Source organism: Camelina sativa, chromosome 13 (assembly GCF_000633955.1).
Source record: "Camelina sativa cultivar DH55 chromosome 13, Cs, whole genome shotgun sequence".
NCBI lineage: Eukaryota > Viridiplantae > Streptophyta > Magnoliopsida > Brassicales > Brassicaceae > Camelina > Camelina sativa.
In genome coordinates, this window is record NC_025697.1 from 5,662,015 (window position 1) to 5,688,229 (window position 26,215).

At 39.2% G+C, this 26,215-nt stretch overlaps 5 protein-coding genes and 1 pseudogene across 6 annotated transcripts in view; 3 read left to right on the plus strand and 3 right to left on the minus strand.

The window, feature by feature from the left end:
* The window catches only part of LOC104705603 (E3 ubiquitin-protein ligase KEG), a 10,107-nt gene extending 2,727 nt beyond the window's left edge, over window positions 1–7,380 (plus strand). Inside the window, exons 5-16 of the mRNA XM_010455130.1 lie at window positions 1,144–1,480; window positions 1,637–1,794; window positions 2,133–2,290; window positions 2,626–2,747; window positions 3,016–3,150; window positions 3,793–3,917; window positions 4,124–4,228; window positions 4,307–4,540; window positions 4,661–4,994; window positions 5,080–5,268; window positions 5,402–5,707; window positions 5,818–7,380. Coding sequence (XP_010453432.1) covers window positions 1,144–1,480; window positions 1,637–1,794; window positions 2,133–2,290; window positions 2,626–2,747; window positions 3,016–3,150; window positions 3,793–3,917; window positions 4,124–4,228; window positions 4,307–4,540; window positions 4,661–4,994; window positions 5,080–5,268; window positions 5,402–5,707; window positions 5,818–7,038 — 3,424 coding nt within the window. The 3' untranslated portion in view covers window positions 7,039–7,380. The remainder of the gene's footprint in view (window positions 1–1,143; window positions 1,481–1,636; window positions 1,795–2,132; window positions 2,291–2,625; window positions 2,748–3,015; window positions 3,151–3,792; window positions 3,918–4,123; window positions 4,229–4,306; window positions 4,541–4,660; window positions 4,995–5,079; window positions 5,269–5,401; window positions 5,708–5,817) is intronic.
* LOC104735360 lies at window positions 7,497–9,058 on the minus strand (annotated as a pseudogene).
* On the minus strand, window positions 9,330–13,538 carry LOC104735358 (sulfate transporter 4.1, chloroplastic-like). The gene is made up of 15 exons (XM_010455131.2): window positions 13,038–13,538; window positions 12,885–12,933; window positions 12,524–12,725; window positions 12,271–12,439; window positions 11,850–11,915; window positions 11,651–11,758; window positions 11,442–11,549; window positions 11,155–11,220; window positions 10,988–11,048; window positions 10,736–10,863; window positions 10,580–10,621; window positions 10,375–10,491; window positions 10,212–10,263; window positions 9,970–10,108; window positions 9,330–9,894 (listed from the first exon to the last, which is right to left on the minus strand). Exons 1-15 carry the CDS (start codon window positions 13,383–13,385, stop codon window positions 9,483–9,485), a joined length of 2,067 nt encoding a protein of 688 aa, XP_010453433.1. The 5' UTR covers window positions 13,386–13,538; the 3' UTR covers window positions 9,330–9,482.
* On the minus strand, window positions 14,503–19,512 carry LOC104735361. 2 transcript variants are annotated; one of them, XM_010455132.1, is made up of 19 exons: window positions 19,233–19,512; window positions 18,843–19,052; window positions 18,588–18,683; window positions 18,147–18,199; window positions 17,913–18,009; window positions 17,741–17,814; window positions 17,509–17,620; window positions 17,312–17,422; window positions 17,214–17,225; window positions 17,052–17,128; window positions 16,622–16,688; window positions 16,423–16,488; window positions 16,094–16,201; window positions 15,880–16,010; window positions 15,725–15,791; window positions 15,589–15,656; window positions 15,367–15,460; window positions 15,163–15,233; window positions 14,503–15,081 (listed from the first exon to the last, which is right to left on the minus strand). In XM_010455132.1, the coding sequence occupies exons 1-19, from the start codon at window positions 19,380–19,382 to the stop codon at window positions 14,718–14,720; spliced, it is 2,028 nt and encodes a 675-aa protein (XP_010453434.1). In that variant the 5' UTR covers window positions 19,383–19,512; the 3' UTR covers window positions 14,503–14,717. The 2 variants fall into 2 exon arrangements, with proteins under 2 accessions (XP_010453434.1, XP_010453435.1); XM_010455133.1 differs by lacking the exon at window positions 17,214–17,225.
* LOC104735362 (mRNA-decapping enzyme subunit 2) lies at window positions 20,227–23,170 on the plus strand. The gene is made up of 8 exons (XM_010455134.2): window positions 20,227–20,621; window positions 20,730–20,881; window positions 21,018–21,145; window positions 21,257–21,352; window positions 21,974–22,126; window positions 22,215–22,318; window positions 22,404–22,471; window positions 22,548–23,170. The coding sequence occupies exons 1-8, from the start codon at window positions 20,536–20,538 to the stop codon at window positions 22,859–22,861; spliced, it is 1,101 nt and encodes a 366-aa protein (XP_010453436.1). The 5' UTR covers window positions 20,227–20,535; the 3' UTR covers window positions 22,862–23,170.
* LOC104735363 (ABC transporter G family member 6-like) lies at window positions 23,674–26,153 on the plus strand. Its single transcript, XM_010455136.2, has one exon. It carries the CDS (start codon window positions 23,812–23,814, stop codon window positions 25,996–25,998), a length of 2,187 nt encoding a protein of 728 aa, XP_010453438.1. The 5' UTR covers window positions 23,674–23,811; the 3' UTR covers window positions 25,999–26,153.

The window sequence follows — 26,215 nt, forward strand, 5'->3', positions numbered from 1 at the left end:
GAATATTCCTTCAGTGACCAACATATGTCTTATTCCATTGCTCTTGTTGTGATGTTAAAATTTATACCAAATGTAGATATGGGGCTGATGTTGCTCGAGGGGTTGCAGAACTCCATGCAGCAGGTGTTATATGTATGAATATAAAACCGTCCAATCTTCTTTTAGATGCAAGTGGCAATGCTGTGGTTTCTGATTATGGGCTCGCTCCCATCCTAAAGAAGCCAACATGCCAGAAAACTCGACCAGAGTATGATTCCTCGAAGCTCACTCTATACGCGGACTGTGTAACACTCAGTCCACACTACACTGCACCAGAGGCTTGGGGGCCAGTAAAAAAACTTTTTTGGGAGGATGCAAGTGGTGTATCTCCAGAGTCGGATGCATGGAGTTTTGGTTGTACGTTAGTAGAGATGTGCACTGGATCCACTCCGTATGTGAAGCCTCTTCCTACTGGATATTTCATTTGTGTTTTGAGTCCGCCATTGTGCTAACTATCACTTAATTTTACAGGTGGGATGGTCTTAGTAGAGAAGAAATTTTTCAAGCTGTTGTGAAAGCCCGAAAAGTACCACCACAATATGAACGCATAGTGGGTGTGGGAATTCCTCGAGAACTATGGAAAATGATTGGTGAATGTCTTCAGTTTAAACCGTCGAAAAGACCAACTTTTAATGCCATGCTTGCTACATTTCTTCGTCATCTACAAGAGATACCACGTAGCCCTTCAGCAAGCCCTGATAAGTAAGATTTTTTAGTCTCTAAGATTTATTTATTTTATTGTCTCCCTGTTTTCATTGCTTCCAAAGAAGACCCTTTCACTTGTGTTAAAAAGTAATTTAGCAGCAACAACTTAGATTGTTTGTGTCGTCATGCCTATCGTCTTTCGCCTAACAATTTTATGAACCATGTATGATGTAGTGGGATTACCAAAATATGTGAAGTAAACATTGTAGAAGCAACTCGCCCTACTAACATAGGGGTCTTTCAGGATAACCCTAACAACCTACATCGGGTTGTTTTGGAAGGAGACTTTGAGGGTGTAAGGTTGGTATCTGCTAGGAATTTTAGTCATTCCTTTCGATTCTGACTAGCTATGAACAACCTGTTCTCAAATAACATTTGTTTGGTTTTGTTTTGGAATAGAAATATACTAGCGAAGGCTGCAGCTGGAGGCGGTGGAAGCTCTGTGCGATCTCTATTAGAGGCGCAAAACGCTGATGGTCAATCTGCTCTTCACTTGGCTTGCAGACGTGGCAGTGCTGAACTTGTGGAGGCTATATTGGAGTATGGGGAGGCGAATGTAGATATTGTGGACAAAGACGGGGATCCTCCTCTTGTCTTTGCTTTAGCAGCTGGGTCTCCACAATGTGTTCATGTTCTCATAAAAAAGGGGGCTAACGTTAGGTCCAGACTGCGAGAAGGATCTGGCCCATCTGTAGCTCATGTGTGTTCTTACCATGGCCAACCTGACTGTATGCGTGTAAGTCTCTACTCCCGAGGAAGCTATCAGTCATTTTAAAGCTTTTACCACAGGATCACAAATCTTCCACTTATGTGAAGTATATCAGATGTGATGCAAGACTTATATCTATTATCATGTTAATAATTACTTTCTGCTTGTTGATACTATTAATAGGAATTGATGGTAGCTGGAGCTGATCCAAATGCAGTGGATGATGAAGGTGAAACTGTGCTTCATCGAGCTATTGCCAAGAAATACACAGATTGTGCCATTGTTATATTGGAAAATGGGGGCTCTAGATCAATGGCTGTTTCAAATGCTAAGTGCCTGACGTAAGTGCAGACCTGAATTCTTTCTATACTAGGTAGAAGGCACCATAAGATCTGGCACTGATAGGGCCCTTTTAAAGCCAGTTCTATTTGGTTTTGTTTCATAGTTCTGATACTCCTATTCTGCATCTATGTAAGAGCTTATCTTGATTAGTTGCATTGTATGTGCTTAGACATGCCTGTTATGTTAACCTATTTGGATAAGTCATAATGACCTTAAAGGTGATTTATATGTGATATTATTCATGGTTCTTTTCTTTCTTAGGAAAACATATTTCATTTGTAAATCTATGTTTCTGTTGTTTATGCTATAGATCTTTATACATTTATGTTTGTTTCAGGCCGCTACATATGTGTGTAGCAACATGGAATGTTGCTGTTATCAAAAGATGGGTGGAAGTTTCCAGTCCAGAAGAAATTTCTCAGGCAATTAATATCCCAAGTCCAGTTGGCACTGCGCTGTGTATGGCTGCTTCTATAAAGAAAGATCATGAAAAGGGTAATAATGAAACTAAGTACCTTTTTTGAGTAAATTGTTTCATTGAAGTATGACTATATCCATATCCATATCCTCTATTCTCGTCCTGTGAATTGTTGCAATGGCAAATTTAGCGAATAACATCTGACCTTTTATGAGGACTTCTACAAATCTTTTATTTGTTAGATAGAATGATTACTATCATATCTATAAGATAAGAATTGTTTGAAGCACATTTCCAATGATTTTTTATGTAGAAATTTATAAGATCAGTCACATGTTGAAATTGTTTGGATGTTATGTCTTTGTTCGTTTTATCATATAAATCAGTTTACTTAGCATGTATACTGCTGCAGAAGGTAGAGAGCTGGTTCAGATATTGCTTGCAGCTGGGGCAGATCCGACTGCGCAAGATACTCAGCATGGGCGAACAGCATTACATACTGCTGCTATGGCTAACAATGTGGAACTTGCGAGAGTAAGTTGTATTCCTACCAAATAACGTATTAACGTTGATCTTTTAAAGAGAAAGAATAGTATGATAGTTATGCTGTTATGGAGCACCATACACTTAAATGCAAGAGTTGAATGCTTTGCCTATCGAAGAAGTACAATATTATATGGTGTAAATCGAAAATTATAGTGGTTGTTATTGAGAGAAAAGAACGAAGACTAGTGTGCCAAGTATCTTTTGTGTTGATAGAGTTACATACATTTTACTTATATCAGTCATTATAATTTGATAGGTCATTCTAGATGCTGGTGTGAATGCGAACATCCGCAATGTTCACAATACAATTCCTCTTCATATGGCTTTGGCCAGAGGCGCGAACTCTTGTGTTAGCCTACTTTTGGAGTCTGGTTCCGACTGCAATATACAGGTAATATTGCAGGTCTCCTAGGTTTAGTGTTTGTTATCGATACTCTCCTTTATTGCCAAGACTATATTTCTTTTCTATCGTGGAGCCATTGTGTATTGAAAACTCGTAGTGCTAAGTTTAACATATCCTAAGGCTAGAAATTTGTCAATCTATATAGATTTTTTACTTGTATTTCTTTCTTTGTTTGGTTTCTTACTTGAAATTTGTTAATCTGAACCTTCATATGGTCCTGCATAATGATGATCAGCTAGTTAAATATACAGTCATTAACGTATGTTTTGTATATATATATACTAGCTTTATTCTTTTGTCATGAAGAGGCTAAACTTAATGATATGCTATTGCTCGAGTCTCTAGTCAATCTGGACGAAAATGTTGACTTATTGATATAAATACGACTGGTTCTATTGTTTCTTATTGTTGTGGTAATAGAAAATAAGTTTGTTTTAGTTTACAATCATCACTTCTTTCGTCTTTGTTAACTAATGTTTGATAGAAATATTATGGCTCAGAATATATATTTTTTGCATCAGCAGTGGCAAAGCTTTGTGCATCTAATGTATGTAGGTTTCACATTGGTTCAGTCAGAGCTGGCTTCCAAGATGTGCTGTTTTTACTTATCTTCTATTTTCATTATTATAGGATGATGAAGGAGACAACGCATTCCATATAGCAGCAGATGCAGCAAAGATGATACGTGAAAACCTTGATTGGTTAATTGTGATGCTTAGAAGTCCTGATGCTGCCGTGGCCGTCAGAAACCACAGGCAAGCACTAATTTGATGCTACTACAAATATTATATATTGAAACATAGGTGTATATTCATTACACTGCGGTAATGTTAGTTTCCTGTCCGGGGTTGTAAAATCCACTCATACAAAATTTACTTTAGAAGCTAGCGTTTTGAATTGTCATTGCCCTTTTCTTCCTGTGATCATACTTTATATAATTTGTATAAATATTGAATAACAGTGGCAAGACAGTACGTGACTTTTTAGAAGCCCTTCCAAGAGAATGGATTTCGGAGGATCTGATGGAGGCACTATTAAAAAGGGGAGTTCATTTATCACCTACAATGTGAGGACATCTTCTTAAATCTTTGTGCTGATATGCACCTTTTTTCTCATTTATCTTACGCTGATTTTAAATCCTCAGCTATGAGGTAGGGGATTGGGTGAAGTTCAAGAGAGGCATAACAACACCCTTACATGGATGGCAAGGTGCTAAGCCTAAGAGTGTTGGGTTTGTGCAAACCATTCTCGAGAAGGAGGACATGATTGTCGCATTTTGTTCTGGGGAAGCTCGTGTATTGGCAAATGAAGTTATTAAGCTGATTCCGTTGGACAGGGGCCAGCATGTAAGACTCAGAGCAGATGTCAAAGAGCCAAGGTTTGTTAGTACTCTCCGTGTAGAAATTATGACAAGTTGGAGCCGTAGCTGTTAGAAATTATGGTGTAATTTATATACCAAAGTCATAACCATATATGGTGTTCATTGATTCTGTTTTAGGTTTGGTTGGCGTGGCCAATCACGTGATAGTGTCGGTACTGTTTTATGTGTTGACGAGGATGGGATCTTACGAGTTGGGTTTCCTGGAGCATCTCGAGGCTGGAAAGCTGATCCTGCCGAAATGGAACGTGTGGAAGAGTTCAAAGTCGGGGATTGGGTCCGTATCCGTCAGAATCTGACCTCAGCAAAACATGGTTTTGGATCTGTTGTCCCAGGGAGTATGGGGATTGTTTATTGTGTAAGGCCAGATAGCAGCCTCCTTGTGGAGTTAAGTTATCTTCCAAATCCCTGGCATTGTGAACCCGAGGAAGTTGAACCTGTTGCTCCCTTTAGGGTAATATATTATTTTGTAAATTTCTTACAGACAGTTCATACTTTCATATCAGAAGTTCAACCCAACAGTTTTCTTAATAATATAGATTGGTGATCGGGTGTGCGTAAAGCGGTCAGTTGCGGAACCTCGATATGCTTGGGGTGGGGAGACCCATCACAGTGTTGGCAAAATTAGTGAGATAGAGAATGATGGTCTCCTTATAATTGAAATCCCGAACCGACCTATTCCGTGGCAGGCAGATCCTTCGGACATGGAAAAGATTGATGATTTCAAGGTAAAGCTGGTTTTCTTCGGGAGTCACAAGGATGAGGATATTTGATTGTCTTTTCTTAAAATGCATCTCAGTTAGATGTGCAGCTTCTCAAGAGCTTTGATTCTTTTAACACTTAGCTTTGTACCACGAGCAGGTTGGCGACTGGGTCAGAGTGAAGGCTTCTGTGTCTTCCCCGAAATATGGATGGGAAGACATTACTCGAAACAGTATTGGCGTTATGCACAGCTTAGACGAAGATGGTGATGTGGGTATAGCTTTCTGTTTCAGGAGCAAGCCTTTTTCATGTTCTGTGACAGATGTTGAAAAGGTTGTACCCTTTCATGTGGGAGAAGAGATTCATATGAATCCATCTATTACCCAACCACGACTTGGATGGTCAAATGAGACTCCAGCGACTATTGGTAAAATAATGAGAATAGACATGGATGGGACTCTGAGTGTAAGTTTCTGAAATGGATAATTTCCCCTGGATTGATTGGGCTCTCCTTAGTTTTTGTTTTCAGCATTCATTTTAATATCGAGGGTTGGATTGTTTTTGTTCTCCTGTAGGCACAGGTGACTGGTAGACAGACATTGTGGAGAGTCTCACCTGGAGATGCAGAGCTGCTCTCAGGTTTTGAAGTCGGTGATTGGGTGCGCTCAAAGCCAAGCCTGGGAAACAGACCAAGCTATGATTGGTTTAGTGTAGGAAGGGAGAGTATTGCTGTCGTTCATAGCATACAGGAAACAGGTTACTTAGAGTTGGCTTGTTGTTTCCGGAAAGGAAGATGGAGTACTCACTACACAGATTTAGAGAAGATTCCAGCTCTCAAAGTTGGCCAGTTTGTTCATTTCCAAAAGGGCTTAACAGAACCAAGATGGGGTTGGAGAGGAGCCAAGCCCGAGTCACGAGGCATCATAACCACTGTTCATGCTGATGGAGAGGTAAGGGTTGCTTTCTTCGGATTGCCTGGGTTGTGGAGAGGAGATCCAGCAGACTTGGAAGTGGAACCTATGTTTGAGGTTGGAGAATGGGTAAAACTTAGAGAAGGTGCTCCTAGTTGGAAATCCGCTGGACCAGGAAGTGTTGGTGTAGTGCATGGAGTAGGATATGAGGGAGACGAATGGGATGGTACGACTTCCGTTTCGTTTTGTGGCGAGCAAGAAAGATGGGCGGGCTCCTCTTCGCACCTAGAGAAAGCAAAGAAGCTTGTGGTCGGACAAAAAACTAGGGTCAAACTGGCAGTGAAACAGCCTAGGTTTGGGTGGTCAGGTCATAGCCATGGGAGTATAGGAACCATAGCAGCCATTGATGCGGATGGTAAGCTACGGATATACACACCAGCCGGTTCTAAAACGTGGATGCTTGACCCATCGGAAGTGGAAACCATAGAAGAAGAAGAGCTCAGGATTGGGGACTGGGTTAAAGTTAAGGCGAGCATCACAACACCCACTTACCAGTGGGGAGAGGTCAACCCTTCTAGCATAGGGGTGGTTCACAGAATGGAGGATGGAGACTTATGGGTATCTTTCTGTTTCCTAGACAGGCTATGGCTATGCAAAGCCGGGGAACTGGAACGTATAAGACCATTCAGAATTGGAGACCGGGTTAAGATAAAGGATGGACTGGTTACACCTCGGTGGGGTTGGGGAATGGAGACCCATGCAAGTAAAGGACATGTTGTGGGAGTGGATGCAAATGGGAAACTGAGAATAAAATTTCTGTGGAGAGAAGGGCGGCCATGGATTGGTGATCCTGCAGATATCGTTCTAGATGAAACTTCTGGCTGAATCTCCCAATGTATGATTATGTTTTGAATCTGGAAGATTGGTCATTAGGCGATGCATGAGGCTGCTCTGTCCATTATAAGACATAAAGCTCACAAAGCCCTTGTGCCAACAGGTCCGGTAATCTATATCTTATCTATCTCTCATGATGATTTATTAATATTTTTGTTAATAAAGTTAAACTATAGAGTGGTAGGAGATATTTAGGGTGTATCATCAGTATTATGTCTAGACACAACTTTCAAATCTCAGGTCTCTTTTTGTTTATATGTTTTTCTCTTGTATAAAATAATGAATCGCATGTACGGACAGCTTTCTTTAGTATTAACAAGTCTTTTTGAATGAGCTTAGCGTATAATATTACTGTTTTGAGGAACAAAAGCATTGGGAAGTAAGTCGGATGTGCACAAGAAACGACTCTGTCATCAAAACTATACTTGTTAGTCTCCAAGTTACTGAGCTATGACAACCAAATCATTTTTCGTTTCTCCTCAGTCCTCACGTTCTATTGTTCAAGTAAACAATGAACTTCACATAATATAGCACAAAAAGGAACAAGGCAAACAAAATTCCTACGTTGACAAAAATGAATGGTAGTACGAAGAGATGATTATTCCAATTATTTGATGTCCTTGTCCTGGTTCCATTTACAGAAGCCTTCTTCCAAGGCAGATTTCACCCATGCGTGCCTACATTTCTCTAGTGCCTCAGGAATTGTGAGCCATGTTCGAGTTCTCAATTCCTGTTCTGGCCATGACTCCAGCTCTTCTTTCACATACAGTGCATACATTGCCGCTTTACATACACCATCAGGGCTAAACTCGTCTTGGTGACTCTTGCTCTTGAATTCGTATTCTCCCAACAAATCCTGCAAATTATTTCTACAGATTCAGAACAAAGTAGTGTGTTTTCCTAGCCATTACAGATATTATCATGGGCAAAAAAGGTAGCTCTGTCGAGGGAGAGGCTGGACCAGTCTACCCTCTTTTAGCCCATGATAACATCCATAGCATACAAAAGATGTAAAAAGATGGGTGTGGATAGAGGTTTCACCATTAAAATCCCCCCGAACTCCTGCTTCTTCAACGGCTTCCTTGACTTCAGCCTCTCTGACTGTCTCATCATTCTCCCAGCCTCCCTATATCAAAATCGAATAATATATGAAACTTGGTTAAGAAAATGGTGAGTAACTGGCAGAACTGTAATGATTCTAAGCAAAGAAAATGCAAAAGCTTTTGTACCTTGGGAAACAAAAGTCCAGGTCCACTAGATGAACTGATCATCAACACTTCAACCACTTTCCTCACAGTTAGAATCACCATCAACTCCCTCCGAGTTTCTATATCTAAATAGAATGCACGTGAACAATGCACACAACATAAAAACCTATAGAATCGAGTTTGAATAGTAGGTAGAAACTTTATTGGTTCTATGAAAAATCATGTGTTATTCAATCATTGATTTTAAAATACTTATTAAAATTAGGTGTTATTGGTTCTATGATTTACAAATACTTGTTAAAATCTCATGTTATTCATTTAATGATTTGTTTTTGGATTTCAAAATCCATAGTATGGTTTAAATGGATTTGAAAGTGTAAAATAGAAGGTTCAAATCCAAAGATAAAACATATTATTTAAAAAAATGTGTTTTGATTTATAGAATTTACAATTCCATATGGATTTAAATATCACATCTTGGATAATATAAAAGCAATCATGGCTAGCAACCAAGTTCCTATTAACATTCCTCAATCGTCAGAATAATGGCAAATAGACATATTACAATTAAGCAATCATAGGTTAGATTTGAATAATCCAGAAGTATGCAGCGACAGGGTATTAAGAGAATCCAGAAGTATGCAGCGACAGGGTATTGCCATAGGTTAGATTTTAATAATCCAGAAGTATGCAGCGACAGGGTATTAAGAGAATGAAAGAATAATACAATACCCGGAAACGAGGCGGCAGCTATTCTCGTACCGCTGCTGGAGCCGACCCGTACGAGCGATCAAATCAGACATCAAAGAAAAAGAGCAAACCTCTCGCTGTTGCGCTTCGCTTCTAAAATCCAGAAGAAATTTTCAGAGTTCTAAGTAATGCTGACACCTGGATGACAACAAATGCGATTCTACCTCAACCATTGCCGCCTCCTAACATTCGAGAAATCGAGAGGGGAGAGACCCAACAGATTTAGGGTTTCAAATTTTACATTTGTATTCCCTCCTCTTTATATATTGCTGTTCCAAACCAATAAGAAACTTATTAGAGAGTATTGAGAGGAGATAAGCTCTGTGTCTGAATGTCACCAAAGTCTATTTTTTTTCTTTTTATTTGAGTAAAATAAGAATGTTGTTGTTACAATCATACAATGAAAACTGTATGCTGTTTACCAATTTCTCAACAAAACTATACACCACAACTATTACTTACATTACATATATCCTTTTATTTCTCCATTGACAACAATGGCTCTTGCAGCAGCGCTTTGAAGGAGGATGAATTGTTGTCACTCCCATACCTTCTCGAGAAACTTGTTTTCTTGTCTTCCAAGTTAGAGCTCTGTACGTATTGTAGACACACCTGTACGGCGTCGTGTACTCTCACAAAGAACCATTCTTTGCCTACAAGCTCCACCATTCCTGATCTTGCTATTGTCAGGTGAACATCTTTGTTCGGGTTTGATATCGCTAGCTGAATGTCCCTCGTTTTGTACTCTTGATACAGTTCTTTCAAGGCTTCCACCGCACTCGAGTCTATGTGTGTAACAGGAGACATCTCCAGGATTACAAAATTGATTCTCTCTACCTCCAGTCCCCGGTTTGTGTACTTGTCAACAGCTACTTCATATTCTCTTAGTCTGCACTTGAAAAACAAATGGGGTTTGTTATTCTTTCATACCACAAGGATGAATAAAAACAAATGCCTCTCGCACCTGTCCTTGATGTAACTTATGTTGGCAAAGTAAATGGGAGCATCGATTCGGACTATCACAATCCCGTTGTATGTGTAAGCCTCTGGATACTGCTTTATGTTTCTGTACACAGTGGTGCCTGGAAGACGCCCCAAGACAGCTGCCAGGAGAATAATCAAGATAAGAAATGAAACCAAGTTACAAAGATAGGCAATTTCAATAAGCATGTGATGTGAGAGGCGATTAAACGGAATTACTATTACCAATGTGAGGGTTTGCAGACTCGTGGATCACGAATGCTAGTGAAAAACCAACCTAAAATTGCAAGCATTGCAGCCGCGTGAGTCCTTAAATGTCTATGCAGAACTTATATATACATTAGTTAGATGAATCTAAACATACTAAAGAGTATTCTAAATAACTCACACCAACAAGGACACCGATCTCTATTCCAAAGAACAATGTCGTTGTGCTAGTGATGGTCCAAAGCGTAAAATCCCTCTTGTCCACACGCCACAGGAAAATAGCTTCGTCATAGTCCACCTAATGATAATAATCCGAAAAGTACAAATAAGAATCCAGAAGCCAAATCCATCTTCGCTCCTTGGAAGGTGGGTTTATATGAACTTACCAAGCCACTAACGGCAGATATCACTATTGCTGCCAAAGCACACTGAATCCGAAAAAGATAAGCAACAGAGTGAAAGTTAGATGCCAGAATCTAGTTGCACAGTGCAGAAGAGCAGCAAGTACTGGAAATTGAAATATTCACCACAGGCAGACAGACCTGGGGTATGTATTTAAACATCGGTGTCAAGAAGAGTAGAGAACATCCAATGATGATTCCTGTTATTAGTCCTGATAGGCCAGTCTTAGCTTCACTTTCATTATTCACAGCTGACCTAGAAAAGGATCCTAAATTTTGCATTCACGACATTCACAGATTATGTCAATCAACTTTTTTAAATTTATGAAATGTATAACAGCTTATATCCGTATCGTCAATTACAAATGGCTTTATCATCTCAAGATAACGTACCTGTAGATGGGTATGCGGAAAATAGTGACCCCAATATATTTGCAACACCAAGACCAAACAACTGTCCAGTGAAGGTAGAAACAGTTGAGTTTTTAATGAAAACCACCGTAAATGAAAAAGAAGAAAGAACCGAAGTCTACTCAAGTTTCTTAAGTCAGGTACAATACCTCTGAATTTGAATCTAATTCATATCTGTTTTTCGCTGCAAGTGCTTTGGCAATTCCCACAGATTCCTGGATACAAAATGTAGAACTAGTTTATTAGAGAACGACATAACATAATATCAATTGACATGCTTTACTTCATTAAAATCTGTACAAGAAATTCTATTCTTCTTTTTTCCGTAGAATGTCAGATAAACCATCTCCATTTGTTTGTAGTTTCTCATGATTAGGTTCAGCTCTGCCGTTCCCATATGCCTACTTTGATAAAAATAATGATGTTGATGTCTCACCAAGATGGCAACACCAGTAATGAGAGCTGATGTTGGAAGCAATGTTTTTGCATGATCAAAACTTCTTGGGAAAGAAAATGTTGGAAGGCCCTGAGGTATTTCTCCCACCTAAAACATACTAAATTTTGCTATTACTGCAATCACTTAACCATTATGTAGCTCAGCAAGGAAACTACGGTAAATTTAGTTTCGTTAGTCAGCGATCTTACCAGAGAAATGGAAGGTGGATGAAACACTTTTGCAATGGTTGTACCGAGCACAATCCCTGTGAGTGGCGCAGCTGCTCGTAAGAATTGAAGTTCCTTTTTTGCTTTTCCCTGCCATGCAATACCATAACCTTATTACCATATTATAATATAAAGGAAAGTTCTGTTTCCCTAGTAACTCTGAAAAGATCAAGGCTCTTACCACATGCTTCATCACTTGAAGGATCACCAGAATGAGAGATCCCATCAAAAAAGGTGGCCATTGAAACTACAAAGCAGAAAAAGATCCATCTAAATAAGTAGAAACTAAAATGCTTTCTTTACCAAACTGATTCACCAATAAAATTCATGATATACAAGCAAAATCATCATACCATGACGATTCAAAGTATAGTCTAAGCTACATAAGACTATAGGGAGAACCAGATATACTAAAAGTTGCACCAGCAGGTACTTACAGTTCTTGAGGCAGTGGATAGAAAAAGAATATGCAGATCGAAATCTAAAGAGGTTTTTTAAAAAAATCTCAGTCTGGATGATACTTATAGAACCCGATTTAGAGACCTTAGCCAAAGAGGAAAGTGTTTCTTTGAACTGTCTAAAGCTGGAAATGGAAGTTTCACCTTATCAGCTCCAGCTATTATGCTCTCTACAATTGGGACAATCTTGCTGCTCCGGGCAATGCTATACCCCAGGAAATATTTTATTTGAGATAACCCAATCACAATGGCCGAAGCACTTGTAAATCCAGATATGACAGAGTGACTTATAAATCGTATAAGCCACCCAAGCCTGGATTGAAATCACAAGTAGCAGTCAAGAATATAAACATTCACCTTCGCCTGATTTCAAAAGAAAAAAAACAATGGTATTTACCTTAATAGCCCCATGATGCACTCCAAAACTCCAACCAAAAACGCCAACAAAATGGCCAGTTCAATATGTAATTCCTCGTTTGTATCAGCAATTCCACCTAAAGCATTAGAAACAAGAAGAGACACCAACGCAACAGGTCCAATTGCAAGCTGACGAGATGAGCCAAATATTGCATACACAAATATCGGCACAAAAGAAGAGTCTGCACCACAATTTATATAATAAAAAATTGAATCAAGCTAAAATGAATAGGCATGTATGTAAATGAAGAGCAGAAGAACTCCATAGCATTCCTCTGAATTGACAAGAGTAAACTCCATAGCAATCCTTTGAATTGACAAGAGTTTGTATCAAAACTTACATAGACCATAAATTGGTGGAAGGCCAGCTAGTTTCGCATACGACATTGCCTGTTCAAAATCAAATCCATCAAGAATAAACTAACATCAAATCAAAAACTCCACAAGCTTCAGAGTTGATATATACGAAAACTGAGAGAGAGAAAAATATAGACCTGGGGAACAAGCATTATACCGACGGTGATACCAGCCATGAGATCGAGCTTCAAATACTCTTTCCATTTGTAAGTTCGAATCCATCGGAAACAAGGAAAGAGAGTATCGACCCAATCGACGATCCTCATGCGCTTGATCTTGGCCGTCCATCCGGAGAATATATCGTCGAAAGGGATTGAAGGAGGACGAGCTTCGTTAGAGGTGTCGGGATGCTGAAGCGGGATGACCTTAACGGGTCGGGTTTGACCCGGAGGTTTGAGCGGAGAGGAAGAAGAAGAAGACGAACCGGTTCCGGATCTAGAAACAAGGCTCGTCAGGTCCTTGACGCTGAGAGATGCGTAGGACATGATGATGATGATGATCTATCTATGCGCACGCACGGTTGGCGCACTTTTTGGAAACGGATCCGTTGCTCTGAGATGAGAATGACCAATAATAAAGTGAGAGAGAGCGAGAGAGATCAATGTACCCAAAAAGCTTCTTCTTTACTCTCTCTAGTGGTGTGTGTATGGTCAATTCTCAATTTTTTTTTTTTTGTTACAAACTAACTTAAACAAATATTAGTGGTTATTTTTGTCTAATCAGACGTCAAAAATAGATTAGTATATTACACATGATACCATTAGAAGCCTAATTAGATTACGAATTAACGATGACATATAGATTTTGTTATTACAAAGCATGTGTTTTGAATTAATTACGTTAAGAGCAATTGTTGTCACTAGTTTTTGTTTCGTCACGTATCTCTCTAATACTAGAATAGAATTCATGAAGGTCGTCCAATACAAGTGGCTTGCGTGCCAGTTTTGGATACGAACATTATTTTAGTTGTATAAAGATTGGGAGGGGGAATAAAACATGTGCTGAGAGTTCAGAGTGAAGATAGACGTTAAGCCGGTCAGATTCATGATGTCGATGACTGTGGGTCAACTCTTGTGTACATGACCGTCCATGATAGACTTCACTAAATAAATTCTGAGTCTTTTTGTTTTTTTTCCTATTTCAAAAAACCTTCAAGGCTTTTAGGGACTTTTGATGAAGGTTGTTTATATGGCCAATCACTTTTAACTTTAGAAAATAATCTAGTTAAACTTTTGGCATTATATATGTCATAATTATTTAAAAAGCCTGAGAAAAGGACTTTTCCTTTTCACCCACACTTGCTTTTTGATACCTAACGTTTTCTCAAGTCTGCCAAAAGACAATTGGAGATCTAATATATCCGCTCCATACCTCTAAGAGGCATATCAAGACAAGCTTTGATTATATAATCCGTCTTTGATGGTCCCATAGTACAAATTTAGATTCCCATATAGAAGGAAAATGTTAGAACGACATGCAGAAAACAACTAGGAATGGATTCTCTTGATAGACGATTCATTGTGAGTAAGACATTGCAAATTCCGTAGTGAGGCTAGCAAGGCAGGTCAGGTCCACTTGACATGCCGAGTCAGAAGTTTCAAAAAGGTTAACACAGTTTTAATTACGTTTGCTTTTTATTTGTTCCAAGTAAACATACAACACACTCAACAGGCAGGTACCATACAGATTAGCGAATGAACTTTGGAGTTACGCGGCAAAAGAAAAAGGTACAAGAAAAAACATAACAGTGTATGTGGTGGACATGCTCGTATAGTATGCATGTGATGATCATATTATTCGAGTCGCTGGACTACTTACTACTGCAGCTCTTTCTCAAGTTCATCAAATTCCCATCCATCAACCTCATCTGCAGAGTAATCACGTGCCACCTTACCAAATTCAGATTCAAGCTCGGCTAGTTCGGCTTCTGGGTTAAATTCCTGACTGGATCCGGCGGTAGTTTTTGGTGCCTCAGGCGGTTTGCTCAACTCTGACTTTTGGGACAGAGTAGATTCAGTTGGAGCATCCATGCCACTGCTGGGCTCGGGAGATTTGGGTGATGAAGCACTGCTTTTAGGTGATGGAATCTCTATCTCTAACATTGGCCTCGCTATGGATTCAAATTGCTGCCTCATTTTCTCCATGTCATCAAATAGCTCTTTCACACGCCGGTCTTCCTTTCTGGAATCATGTCGGATTTCAAAAGGGTTTCAAAACTTAGGATTGCTAAAAGGTCAAAGAGTTAGTTATGTTTCCACTCACTTTTGCAGTTTGCTCTGGAGAACCTGGAATTGCTCTTTCATGTTGTCGACAATGCTGAAGGTCGTAATGATCTGATAAAACCAAATCAGCGACAAGGACGAGCAACCGAACAAAGAGAAAAAATATAGCACAACCATGCAGAGTCGAATTTGGTTCCAGTCATTGGGTCTGAATGAAAACGACCTACTAAGCAGCGATTCTTACCTTGGTCTCATAGTCTATATACTCCTGCTCCAGAATTTTCCTCGGGTTTGAAACCTGATTGTCCCCCTGATCAGCATTTGGCGGCTTCTCCGACCTGTCACCACCACCACATGCGAAAATGTCACCACTACTGCTAGGTACAGTTACACTCCAACTAGTCTTATTAGTCAGACACCAAGTAATGTAATCGAACAATTCAATTCAACAAGAGGAAATTATTACCCAGGACCCAAATTCTTCAGATTTTCCACATAATTTTCTATACGACTGATTAAAGGTGCCACCTCCTTCTGCACAATATGAATTTTTGTGTTAGTTCTGTCATATACCAATTACTAGATCAAAGTACAGAGGTTACCTTGTATACAGAAAGTGTATTAAAGGCAACATCTGAGAAATAATCCTCATGCTTCTCCAATTCGTCCCTAAGACATGCATTCAATGGATTAATTATTGTGGCCGTGCAGCAAAGCAAGATGTATTGAGAGAAGCAGATGAGAGTAGATAGAATACAAAGTCTGTTTATCCTTCGTTTCGGTATATGAGCATTGAAGAAGCCATGTATCCTCAAGAAAATTAATCCACGTCTTAATAACTTCTGCTTCTTTCTTACAAGCTACAACTGATTTAGACAGGTCATCGTCCTACATGCAGAATCAGCATAAGCAAATTATTTCACGTTGATATTGTTAAGCATAAGAGCTACTCATCTATAAGAATATGCCACCTTTGTTTTCAGGTGAGCGATTATCTGATTGTTGGCTTCACCAAATTGATCCCTCTCCTCTGTTGCATTACGGAACCGCGCTTGAGCAGCAGCTAATGATATATTTACCTACATGGAGAATATTCATTGATATACCTTCCGTACCACAATAATCATAGCGAAATACATAGAATCATATGACATTTATATTTCAATTCAACAGCATGATGAGCTTACATTCATACAATTAAGTCAAGAGGAAAAGAAAAAAATTTCGTCTGTTTTAAGCGTGTGTTTGTAAACCTCCAGAATAAAACAAGAAACCAATTTAATAGAGAAGATTCAGTTACCCTCTTCAGTTCGGCTTCCAGCTCATCTCTTTGTTTCTCAAGTTGTTCAATTTCTGCACCCAATTCCTGTACACAATAAATCATAGCAAAGAACCTTAATACTGGGAGCTGATGAACATGCCAAAGAATGCTGCAACTATTAGTGTTTGTTTTGCAGTCAATAATCAAAAGAAGAAATTAAAAAGCGGGAGACAAAGACCTTTTCCTTTTGACCGGTTTCATTTGCTTTCACCACACGAGCTTTTAGTGCCTCCTCTTTCTGAAGTCTGCGAAAAGAGAAAATGGACAATTGGTATCCATAGATGGTATTTTTACTTCCACAGACTAATCATTCGTTCAATAGCACTAAGTGGTAACAAGACAAGCTTTGATGAGGCTCAGCATTGTCTTGCGGTCCTATAATTCATATTTGATATGCATATGTTATAGTTAATCAGAAAATAGATGAGGAATTAATTGCACTTTGTCTCCACTGTATTTGCTGAACACGCATATAGTACACAAAGAGTACGAGACTTAAAACCTATCTTCTGGTCTGGTGAATTTACCATGTCAGATCAAAATTCAACCACAAAAAAAGTCTTAATTGCAGAAAAAAAAAACTAACTGGAGTCGATAAGAAGTCTAACCTGTTCTCTGATATTCGCTTCTCGGCTTTGGAAGTTGAATTTGCTAAAGATTCTAATAACACCTTGAGCTTGTCGACCTGGTTCAAAGAAAAAATATCTTTTATTTTCCATAATAAACATTCTCCTTCAGAAGTCAAGAAATGATATGCTCTCATTGAATACATTTAACATTCCCTATCAGCACAAACAAGTAGAAGAAGATGATAAGTACGATACCAATTAACATATATAATTTGAGACTATAAAGTTCACAGACTTACTTTCTGAGCATGTATATCTGGAGAATCACCGTTGCTTAGCTGTCTCTTTCTAACTAGAAGACCTTCTAGTCTGGAGCAAAGACGAATCTTCGCAAGCGTTTCTTTAAAAGCCTGCAAAATAAGAAGTCTATAAAATGGAACTATCTAAATGGGCTAAGGGAGAAAAAAAGGGTTTGGAGATAATGCTGTACTCTCACCTCTATTGTTAAAGGTGCCTCTTTAAGTTCCTTCTCTTCACTCTGCTGTGGAATTTGAGAGGCATTTATCTTTTCGAGTTTTTTTCTCAGATCAGAAGCTTCAGCATCAATTCTGAAAACATGAATTCAATTAAAATTGATGGAAGATGAACAATGCCCTATGAATCATTCATTCATTCATTCATGAAGAGAAACGAGAGCAAAAAAGCACATCAATATCTTCATTTCTCACCTCAGCAATTCAGCATTAATCTTCAAACCTGTGATGGCATTTTGGGCAAACTGAAGCAATTCGTCCTGCTTAACCTGTCCAAGAGCAGCCCAAGCAACATAGAATAATACACAAGTTAGGAGGAATCCAAACACCCATAAATTAACATAATGCTTAATGATCAAGCGGTTACCAACACTTCATCCTTGTAACTCGAAAATACCGTAGCAAGATCCTGCATACTGCTAACTATAGCATCATGAACTTCCTTTCCTCCATTCAGACAAAGCCTGAAAACAATGTAAGATCTATGAATAATCGCATTAGGTATGAAATAGCAATAGACTGTGTCGGTTTTTCCAAGAAAAAGTCTAAGACTCTTTTTGGAAGCCAAATTTTGGCAATGCAATTTGGAATACCGACTCACCCAAACATCTCCAAGAGTAGAGTAATCTCTTCGTCATGTGGTGGTTCAATAATCTGTAATAGAACAACCAAACCTTTAACCCCATAGACGGTACAGATTTTCACATATCCCAGTAATATAAGTATAGTAACATATGCAAAACATTCCGAGAAACAAGATAAATGACAGGTTCTCAGAACATACAAGAGACTACTTAAGCTGGTTTTTGTTCCTTACTTTCTTTTTGCCAAGCTATACATTTTCTTTATATTTCATTATCTCGAATTAACACTGTGAAATCAAATCAATGATGCTGCATCTCTCAGGTTCCTACAAGTCCACCCTTTACCTATATATCTTTAAGTTCCAAACTAAAGGAGATTTTAGAGAAAGGGTGGGTACTGACTGTTACTACTTATCAGATAGCCACCAAAAGATAACGTTCAAGCTGCAAAAGAATACCATGGACAGAACGATGCCCTCCAGAGCTTGACTTTGCAGAAAAACATCACGGAAATTAAGTGGCTCACCACCTATATCTGGGTCGTAATACAAAACCTACACAGGGAAAGGGATCTTCTGAATTGGAAAAAGGTCATAAATACAACATATGAAATTAAAAGCAGAAGAGTATTCTTGATATTTAGGAAGCGGGAGAACTGTAGACTTCTTTGCAAACATCTTCCTATCGTCTTAAAGGAATACAAAAAAAATTACCCATTCACGTCTCTTTGCTTCATCAGAAGCAAGTGGTTCCTCTGAGCTCATCTGTTTATCCTTTACAGAACTTTGAGTAGCTCTATCAATCTCCTTGAGAACATTTAACCATCTAGTAATCAGCAATGCCCTTTCATGACCTCTATATGAGACTGCAGCTTCTTCTAATCTCTGAATCGTCTGACTAACACTCTTGAAGGCCCCAACACCCTGTAAAAGTTTGCAATCCCGATTATTCATGTAGTAGCTAAAGTAATGCAAATGTAACAACTGCACTATAATAAAAGTTCATAAATAGGGTGAAAATGATAATCAAAACTAGAATCTAGAGGTATTAGACCTAAATACCAAATAGAAAGGGGAATAAGTAAAAGGAAATGAGAAATTTACAATGCGGTCTTGGAAGAGTCTGGCTCCTTCAGCGACGGCTTGGCCAGCCTGCTGGACGACGGAGTCAGCATAGTTCTTGACGGTTCGGGTGATGTTTTTGCGGTTTCCGACCTCCACCGCCTTATTGACGGCCGTTCGCAGCCACGACATGTTCTATTATTCGATCTTCTCCGGTGCGGCGAATAAATCTCCTCGGGGAGCGAATAGTACCAATTTTTGTGAATTACTGAAAATGAGACAACTCTATCTCTCTCTCTCTCGGCCACGGTCAAAGTTTTTTACTCGGTGATAAACTTTGACGTTTTTGCAGTTGCAGGCGATTAAAATATTATTTACTTCTCCTACAAAATGTGAATTAATCAATAAAAAAAATATATTTAAACTTACTAATCATTGTTTTTTTAAAATGTGTAATAACTTTTAAATATATGAAAATTTTTAATCCAAACAAAAAAAACTTAAAATTGAGAAAATTAGATGATCGGAAATTTATGTATTTTATTAAAATGAAATGCAAATTTTTTTATCTAGGTAAAAAGAAAAAAAAAGGGTTAATGAATGTTAATAAACCTTAAATTTAGAAATAGTTTGTTCAATTTCAAAGCAATTAAGTAGTTGTTTTCTTTGGCGATTTTTTTTTTCTTCATAATATGTAATTGTTAAAATTGAACATAGATGATTGAATTTATGTATTTAGTTAAATGTGAAATTTCATCAAGATAAAGAAAAAAGATGTTAATACAAATAATCTCCTTGCAGTTACAAGAACACCCAATGGAAAAAAAAAGTTTGTTTAATTGGTTTTTCATAGTTGAAGAAATGTCATCTTAATATTAAAATTTGAATGCGTATAAATATAATTCATTATAAAAAAAAAAAAAAAAAATCAATTTCTATGGGAGACAAATGAATAATTTTTAAGAAACCCAATGGAAACATGGATCGGATCTCGGATAATTTGACACACGGCAGCAAGCAGCAGCGCACTTTACTTCCATCAGCTATAAAGGGCCGAAGAAGGGCCCACCATTTTCAAGATACACACAATCATCAATCGTCGTCTCGTCGCTCTTTCAGATTCTCTTCTTCGGAGCGATCAGATTCACCGACGAGACCATCCACCACCTCCCATCGATATCAAAAGCTTATAGCTAGCTACAGTATATATATATTATATAGATATATATAGATAGAGATAGAGATAGAGATAGAGGTAGAGATAGCTCCTCCTCTCATCCAGTATTAGGGTTTTAATAAAGGCACGAAGAATTCACTCACTACTAGAAGACGCGGAAAAAAAAAAATGTCGGGGCTCCATCGATCATCAAGTTCATCGAAGAACATCGGTAATTGCCTTCCTTCCAAGGAACTTCTCGATGATCTTTGCAGGTAATCTTATCAAATCAATCCAGTGTTTCTTTTTTTTTTCTTTTCAATTGTTCCAGCGATGGGCTCGAAATTGATTTGGGTAACTGTGATGGCTTTTTTGGTTTTCAGTCGATTCGTTTTGAACGTCCCTGAAGAAGATCAACAGTCTTTCGAGAGAATTCTGTTTCTGGTGGAGTATGCTTATTGGTACTATGAAGATAATGCTGTAGAGAATGACCCTAAGCTCAAGTCCTTGTCTTTGAAAGAGTTTACTTCCCTCTGTATCCTTTCTTGAATTCGTTTAGTACAATTCTCGTTTATGATCTCATATGCATAATTTTAAAAATCAGATGCTGGACTTCTTTCTGTATTTGCTATTGTTCTCTTCTGGATCTTTATTTCCTTGACTTGGCTTAGTATTCAACAGCTGTGATGTGTTGAGACCTTATGTTACTCATATTGATGACATTTTCAAAGACTTCACTTCTTACAAGTGTCGAGTTCCTGTCACTGGAGCTATTATCCTGGATGAGACTTATGAACGGGTTAGATTGATAATTATGTTTCCAGATACTTTTTTCTAATTACATTTTTTGTTTACTTGTTTCTTCATGCTTACCTTTTTCTTTTGTTTGGGTATCTTTTGTTACCTGCAGTGCTTGTTGGTGAAGGGCTGGAAAGGATCGAGCTGGAGCTTTCCCCGCGGGAAGAAGAGCAAGGATGAAGAAGACGATGCTTGTGCCATTCGTGAGGTTAGTATCCATTTTATTGTATTCCCGTCTCTTGTGTGGTTCGTGATAGCTCCAACAACCGCCACTCATTGATCATAAGTGCATATTAAAATACTATGTAATTAGAGCTTATGGGGTAAGATCTAATGTGCGCATGAATTTTTTCAAGTATAGATGACTGAGGTGATATAAAGCAAAGATAACCTCTCTTATATCTTCTGCTCTGGACAACAGGGTATCTTATTTTCACACTAGTTTAACAGTTTCGTTATAGCACATAAACCCTAGGTACTGGAAATAGATTTTCCTACGTGGGCAAATATAATTGAGGAAGGAAATGTTCTTAGGTCACCAGTAGACAGGATCTATTGCTAACGAGAATAGTGCTGCTGTCAATGGTCAACTGTATATGCTCTGTATCTTTTTACGATCTCATTGGTATAGAAATGGTCAAAGCTCAAAAGGTTTACTTGTATTTCTATAGTGCTATTCTCCCGGTGCAGTTAGCATTTCACATGCTGTATTTCTGCTGCTCATTGTTTGTATAGACCTGGATTATGGGTTGATAGTGAAAAATTGAATATTTTGTCAAACATGTTTTGGCTGTCTATCTTATGTACTGTTCTTCCATACCTAAAACAGGTCTTAGAGGAAACTGGATTTGATGTCTCAAAGCTACTCAAGAAAGAAGAATATATAGAGTTTGTATTCAGGCAGCAAAGAGTACGACTATACATAGTTGCTGGGGTGACAGAGGATACACTTTTTGCACCACAAACAAAGAAGGAAATCAGTGTGTGTATCTAACAATTGACCTTGTGAGTGTGATCTTGTCTGCGTCTGTATGAGTCTCTGATGTTTATTTGTTGTGGAATACTTGTAGGAAATTGCATGGCACCGGCTTGATCATCTACAGCCAGCAAGTAATGAGGTGATAACTCATGGAGTTTCTGGTCTCAAACTGTACATGGTGGCACCCTTTCTTTCGTGAGTAGTGGCTCTCTATTTATTCACATAGATTTCTGGGTGGTTTTCGTTATTGGTGCATAACAATAGATACAAACTTGTGCAGGTCGTTGAAGTCGTGGATACTAAAACATCCGTCACCTGTAGCACGAAGACCTAACAAGCCCCTTAAAGGTTTGATGTCTTTTTCGCCAAGCATTCATTAAAAGAGATTTTTTGGCAGAGATCTGATTTCATATGCTTTGTACAGCACTCTGCGTGTGGAATGCAAGGACTAGTGTTGGAGGGAACGGGACAGCAACAGTGGAAAGCCACAATAGGAAACCTGAAGTCAAGACAACAACAATAGAAAGCTACAGTAGAAAAGCTGAACTCAAGACGACAACAACAACAGTGGAAAGCCACAATACAAAGCCTGAACTCAGGACAGCCTCAATGGAAAGCCACAATACAAGGCCTGAAGTCGACCATCCTCAGGACATACTACCTGAAAGCAGTTTCAGAAGTTTCAAGTTCGACATGTCAGCTATCAGACAGGCGATGGAACCTGATTTTTCAGCTTGAATGGTCAGTCGGTCTCATATATGGGTTGGATTGGTATTGGGAGTTATGATGCGGTTGGACTGGTATTGTGGGTTATGATGCGGTTGGATTGGTGGGTTTGTCTATAGCAAAACCGTTGGATATGTTCATACGCTTGTACCTTTTTCTATTTCTTCGGTATTTGGTTTTTATGTCATTTGTTTCTTCTAGAATGAAAGGGTTGTTGTAAATGATGGATAGTTGGAGAGTTGTGAATCCTCTGGATCATGGCTTTAGATGACTATGGTTGCGACCAGCTATAAAGGTTAAAGAAGTTTCTTACCCGAGTAATTGATGATCTTCTTAATAGTGACAATAACTGTTTCATCGAAGCAGCAAGTGTTCTAGTCTGGACAAGGCAAAGAAAGATGGCGTTTTATTGTTTTTTGGCTTACCTATAAAACTTAAAAAAAGTCGCACCTAATTAGTAAGTTTATATATAAGATTATCATACGAGGTGTCTTGAAACTGTTTCAACTTTTACACATTGTAACTTGATTTTGTTGAGTATAAAGGTGGGTGGGGGAACGGTGGCCTAAATTTGGCAAGGGTGGCCTAAAAAAATATATTTAAATTCTATACGAAAACATTTTAAAGAAACAGAAACGGACATGTGGCTTTTTTTGTGTTTTACACTTTTTACTTGTGTTTAGGTTTGGAGGTTCATCTACATTAAGCATCAGCATTTGTGACTTTGACTCTTCTCATACTTTTTGTTTTTTTCATCAAATTAATCCTTATAAAATAAAAAACAAAGGCATGTTAACACAGCCCAACCACATTGAGAAATTTATCTATAAATAGAAATAGAAATTAAAACGTTGGTTATAACTCTTGTTTCCTCTTCTCTTCTCCTGCTAAGCTAACTACGGTAGTTTAACGCCGTTAGATATTTTCCCGCTTCACAATCACGAGAAAGAAACCCAAAAAGAATGTCTCGTGTGGTAGCAGCAGACGACAACATGACGTCACCGTTCTTCACACCGGAGTTTAACGGTGTCTCAGGCCGCGCGTCGTCTTCTCCAACGTTCGCACAGCTCTTGCAAAACGTCGGCGACACGACGCGTCGTGGCGGTCATCATGACCAGCACCACGTCGATGTGGATCTCACCTCGCCGGACCAATCCGTACCGTTCGTTCTCTCGTTCACCGATCTCACTTACAGCGTCAAAGTTCGCCGGAAGTTCACGTGGAGACGCAGTTCTGATCCCGGAGCTCCTTCGTCAGAGGGTCTCTTCTCTTCCAAGACGAAGACGATCCTCAACGGAATCTCCGGTGAAGCTAGAGACGGAGAGATAGTAGCTGTGATGGGAGCAAGTGGCTCAGGCAAATCAACACTGATCGATGCGTTAGCGAACCGTATCGCTAAAGGAAGCTTAAAAGGAAACGTTACTCTAAACGGAGAAGTCCTCAACTCGAAGATGCAAAAAGCCATCTCAGCTTACGTGATGCAAGACGATCTTCTCTTCCCTATGCTTACAGTTGAAGAAACCTTAATGTTCGCAGCCGAGTTTCGTCTCCCTCGAAGCCTTTCCAAATCCAAGAAGAGTCTTCGCGTTCAAGCTTTGATTGATCAGTTAGGACTCAGAAACGCTGCTAACACGGTGATTGGAGATGAAGGCCACCGTGGTATCTCTGGTGGAGAACGACGGAGAGTTTCAATTGGGATTGATATCATCCATGATCCGATTCTGCTTTTTCTCGATGAACCGACCTCTGGTTTGGACTCGACGAGTGCACTTAGTGTGATCAAGGTTCTCAAAAGAATCGCTCAGAGTGGAAGCATGGTGATCATGACTCTTCATCAACCTAGTTACCGTCTTCTTCGATTGCTTGATCGTCTTCTTTTCTTGTCCCGTGGTCAAACCGTTTTCAGCGGTTCCCCTGCGATGCTACCTGGGTTTTTCGCTGAGTTCGGCCACCCGATTCCAGAACATGAGAACCGTACTGAGTTCGCTTTGGATTTGATCCGTGAGCTGGAAGGATCAGCTGGTGGAACAAGAAGTTTAGTTGAGTTCAACAAAGGTTTCAGACAGAGGAAAGCAGAGCCAAGAACTCAGACTGGTCTGTCCTTAAAAGAAGCCATCAGTGCAAGCATCTCCAAAGGGAAGCTCGTCTCTGGAGCGAACACAACCAACCCTGACTCTGGCTCGAACCCTGGTTCCACCATTCCAACATTCGCAAACCCGTTTTGGGTCGAACTCGCGGTTCTAGCCAAACGTTCCATGACTAATTCTCGCAGACAGCCTGAACTGTTCGGGATACGTCTAGGAGCTGTCCTAGTCACTGGTTTCATTTTAGCTACCATGTTTTGGCAGCTAGATAACTCCCCTAAAGGAGTCCAAGAGCGTCTCGGATGCTTTGCCTTTGCAATGTCCACAACATTCTACACCTGCGCAGATGCTCTTCCCGTTTTCCTCCAAGAACGTTTCATTTTCATGAGAGAAACCGCTTACAACGCTTACCGAAGATCCTCCTATGTGCTTTCCCACTCTCTTGTTGCCCTCCCTTCCTTGATCATCCTTTCGCTTGCTTTCGCAGCAATCACGTTTTGGGGCGTGGGCTTAGATGGAGGTCTCATTGGTTTCCTCTTTTACTTCCTAGTCATCTTAGCCTCTTTCTGGGCAGGAAGCTCATTCGTCACCTTCTTGTCTGGCGTTGTTCCACATGTAATGCTTGGTTACACTATTGTGGTAGCCATCTTGGCCTATTTCTTGCTGTTCAGTGGGTTCTTCATCAACCGAGATAGAATCCCTGGATACTGGATTTGGTTCCATTACATCTCATTAGTCAAGTACCCTTACGAAGCTGTGCTCCTAAACGAATTTGGTGACCCTACAAAGTGTTTCGTTAGAGGAGTTCAGATATTCGACAACACACCTCTCGTCGCTGTGCCTCGGGGGATGAAAGTTAGGCTTCTAGCAACAATGAGTAAATCACTTGGGATGAGGATCACTAGCTCCACTTGCTTGACCACAGGATATGACATTTTGCAGCAGCAAGGCGTTACGGATCTCACCAAATGGAATTGCTTGTGGGTTACTGTCGCTTGGGGCTTCTTCTTTCGTATCTTGTTCTACTTTTCTCTGCTTTTGGGAAGCAAGAACAAGAGGAGGTAAAAACAAAAACTCAGTTTGATCTCTGGTTATAAAGTTTGGTTAACCTTTGTTTGTATTCTGTATCTTTCTTTTAATTATTTGTTGTATACTTATAGTTATGTGGTTGATAAATTGTTGAATGAGCTCAACTAGTTGATATTTGTTTGAATTAGTAATTGGAAATTTCTGAAAAGACTATGATTGATTGATAGTCTGCAAAATAACATACATGTTGCTG

Coding starts and splice junctions, on each gene's coding strand:
- LOC104735358 (XM_010455131.2), bottom strand. CDS start 13,385: ATGTCCTACGCATCTCTCAGCGTCAAGGACCTGACGAGCCTTGTTTCT. Junction 12,440..12,523: donor TGCATCATGGGGCTATTAAG/GTAAATACCATT, acceptor ATTTCAATCCAG/GCTTGGGTGGCTTATACGAT. Junction 11,550..11,650: donor ATCCACCTTCCATTTCTCTG/GTAAGATCGCTG, acceptor AGTATGTTTTAG/GTGGGAGAAATACCTCAGGG.
- LOC104735361 (XM_010455132.1), bottom strand. CDS start 19,382: ATGTCGTGGCTGCGAACGGCCGTCAATAAGGCGGTGGAGGTCGGAAAC. Junction 18,684..18,842: donor AAGCAAAGAGACGTGAATGG/GTAATTTTTTTT, acceptor TTCCCTGTGTAG/GTTTTGTATTACGACCCAGA. Junction 16,202..16,422: donor TGGAAGCCGAACTGAAGAGG/GTAACTGAATCT, acceptor TTCTCCATGTAG/GTAAATATATCATTAGCTGC.
- LOC104735362 (XM_010455134.2), top strand. CDS start 20,536: ATGTCGGGGCTCCATCGATCATCAAGTTCATCGAAGAACATCGGTAAT. Junction 20,622..20,729: donor CTTCTCGATGATCTTTGCAG/GTAATCTTATCA, acceptor TTTGGTTTTCAG/TCGATTCGTTTTGAACGTCC. Junction 21,353..21,973: donor ATGCTTGTGCCATTCGTGAG/GTTAGTATCCAT, acceptor TACCTAAAACAG/GTCTTAGAGGAAACTGGATT.
- LOC104735363 (XM_010455136.2), top strand. CDS start 23,812: ATGTCTCGTGTGGTAGCAGCAGACGACAACATGACGTCACCGTTCTTC.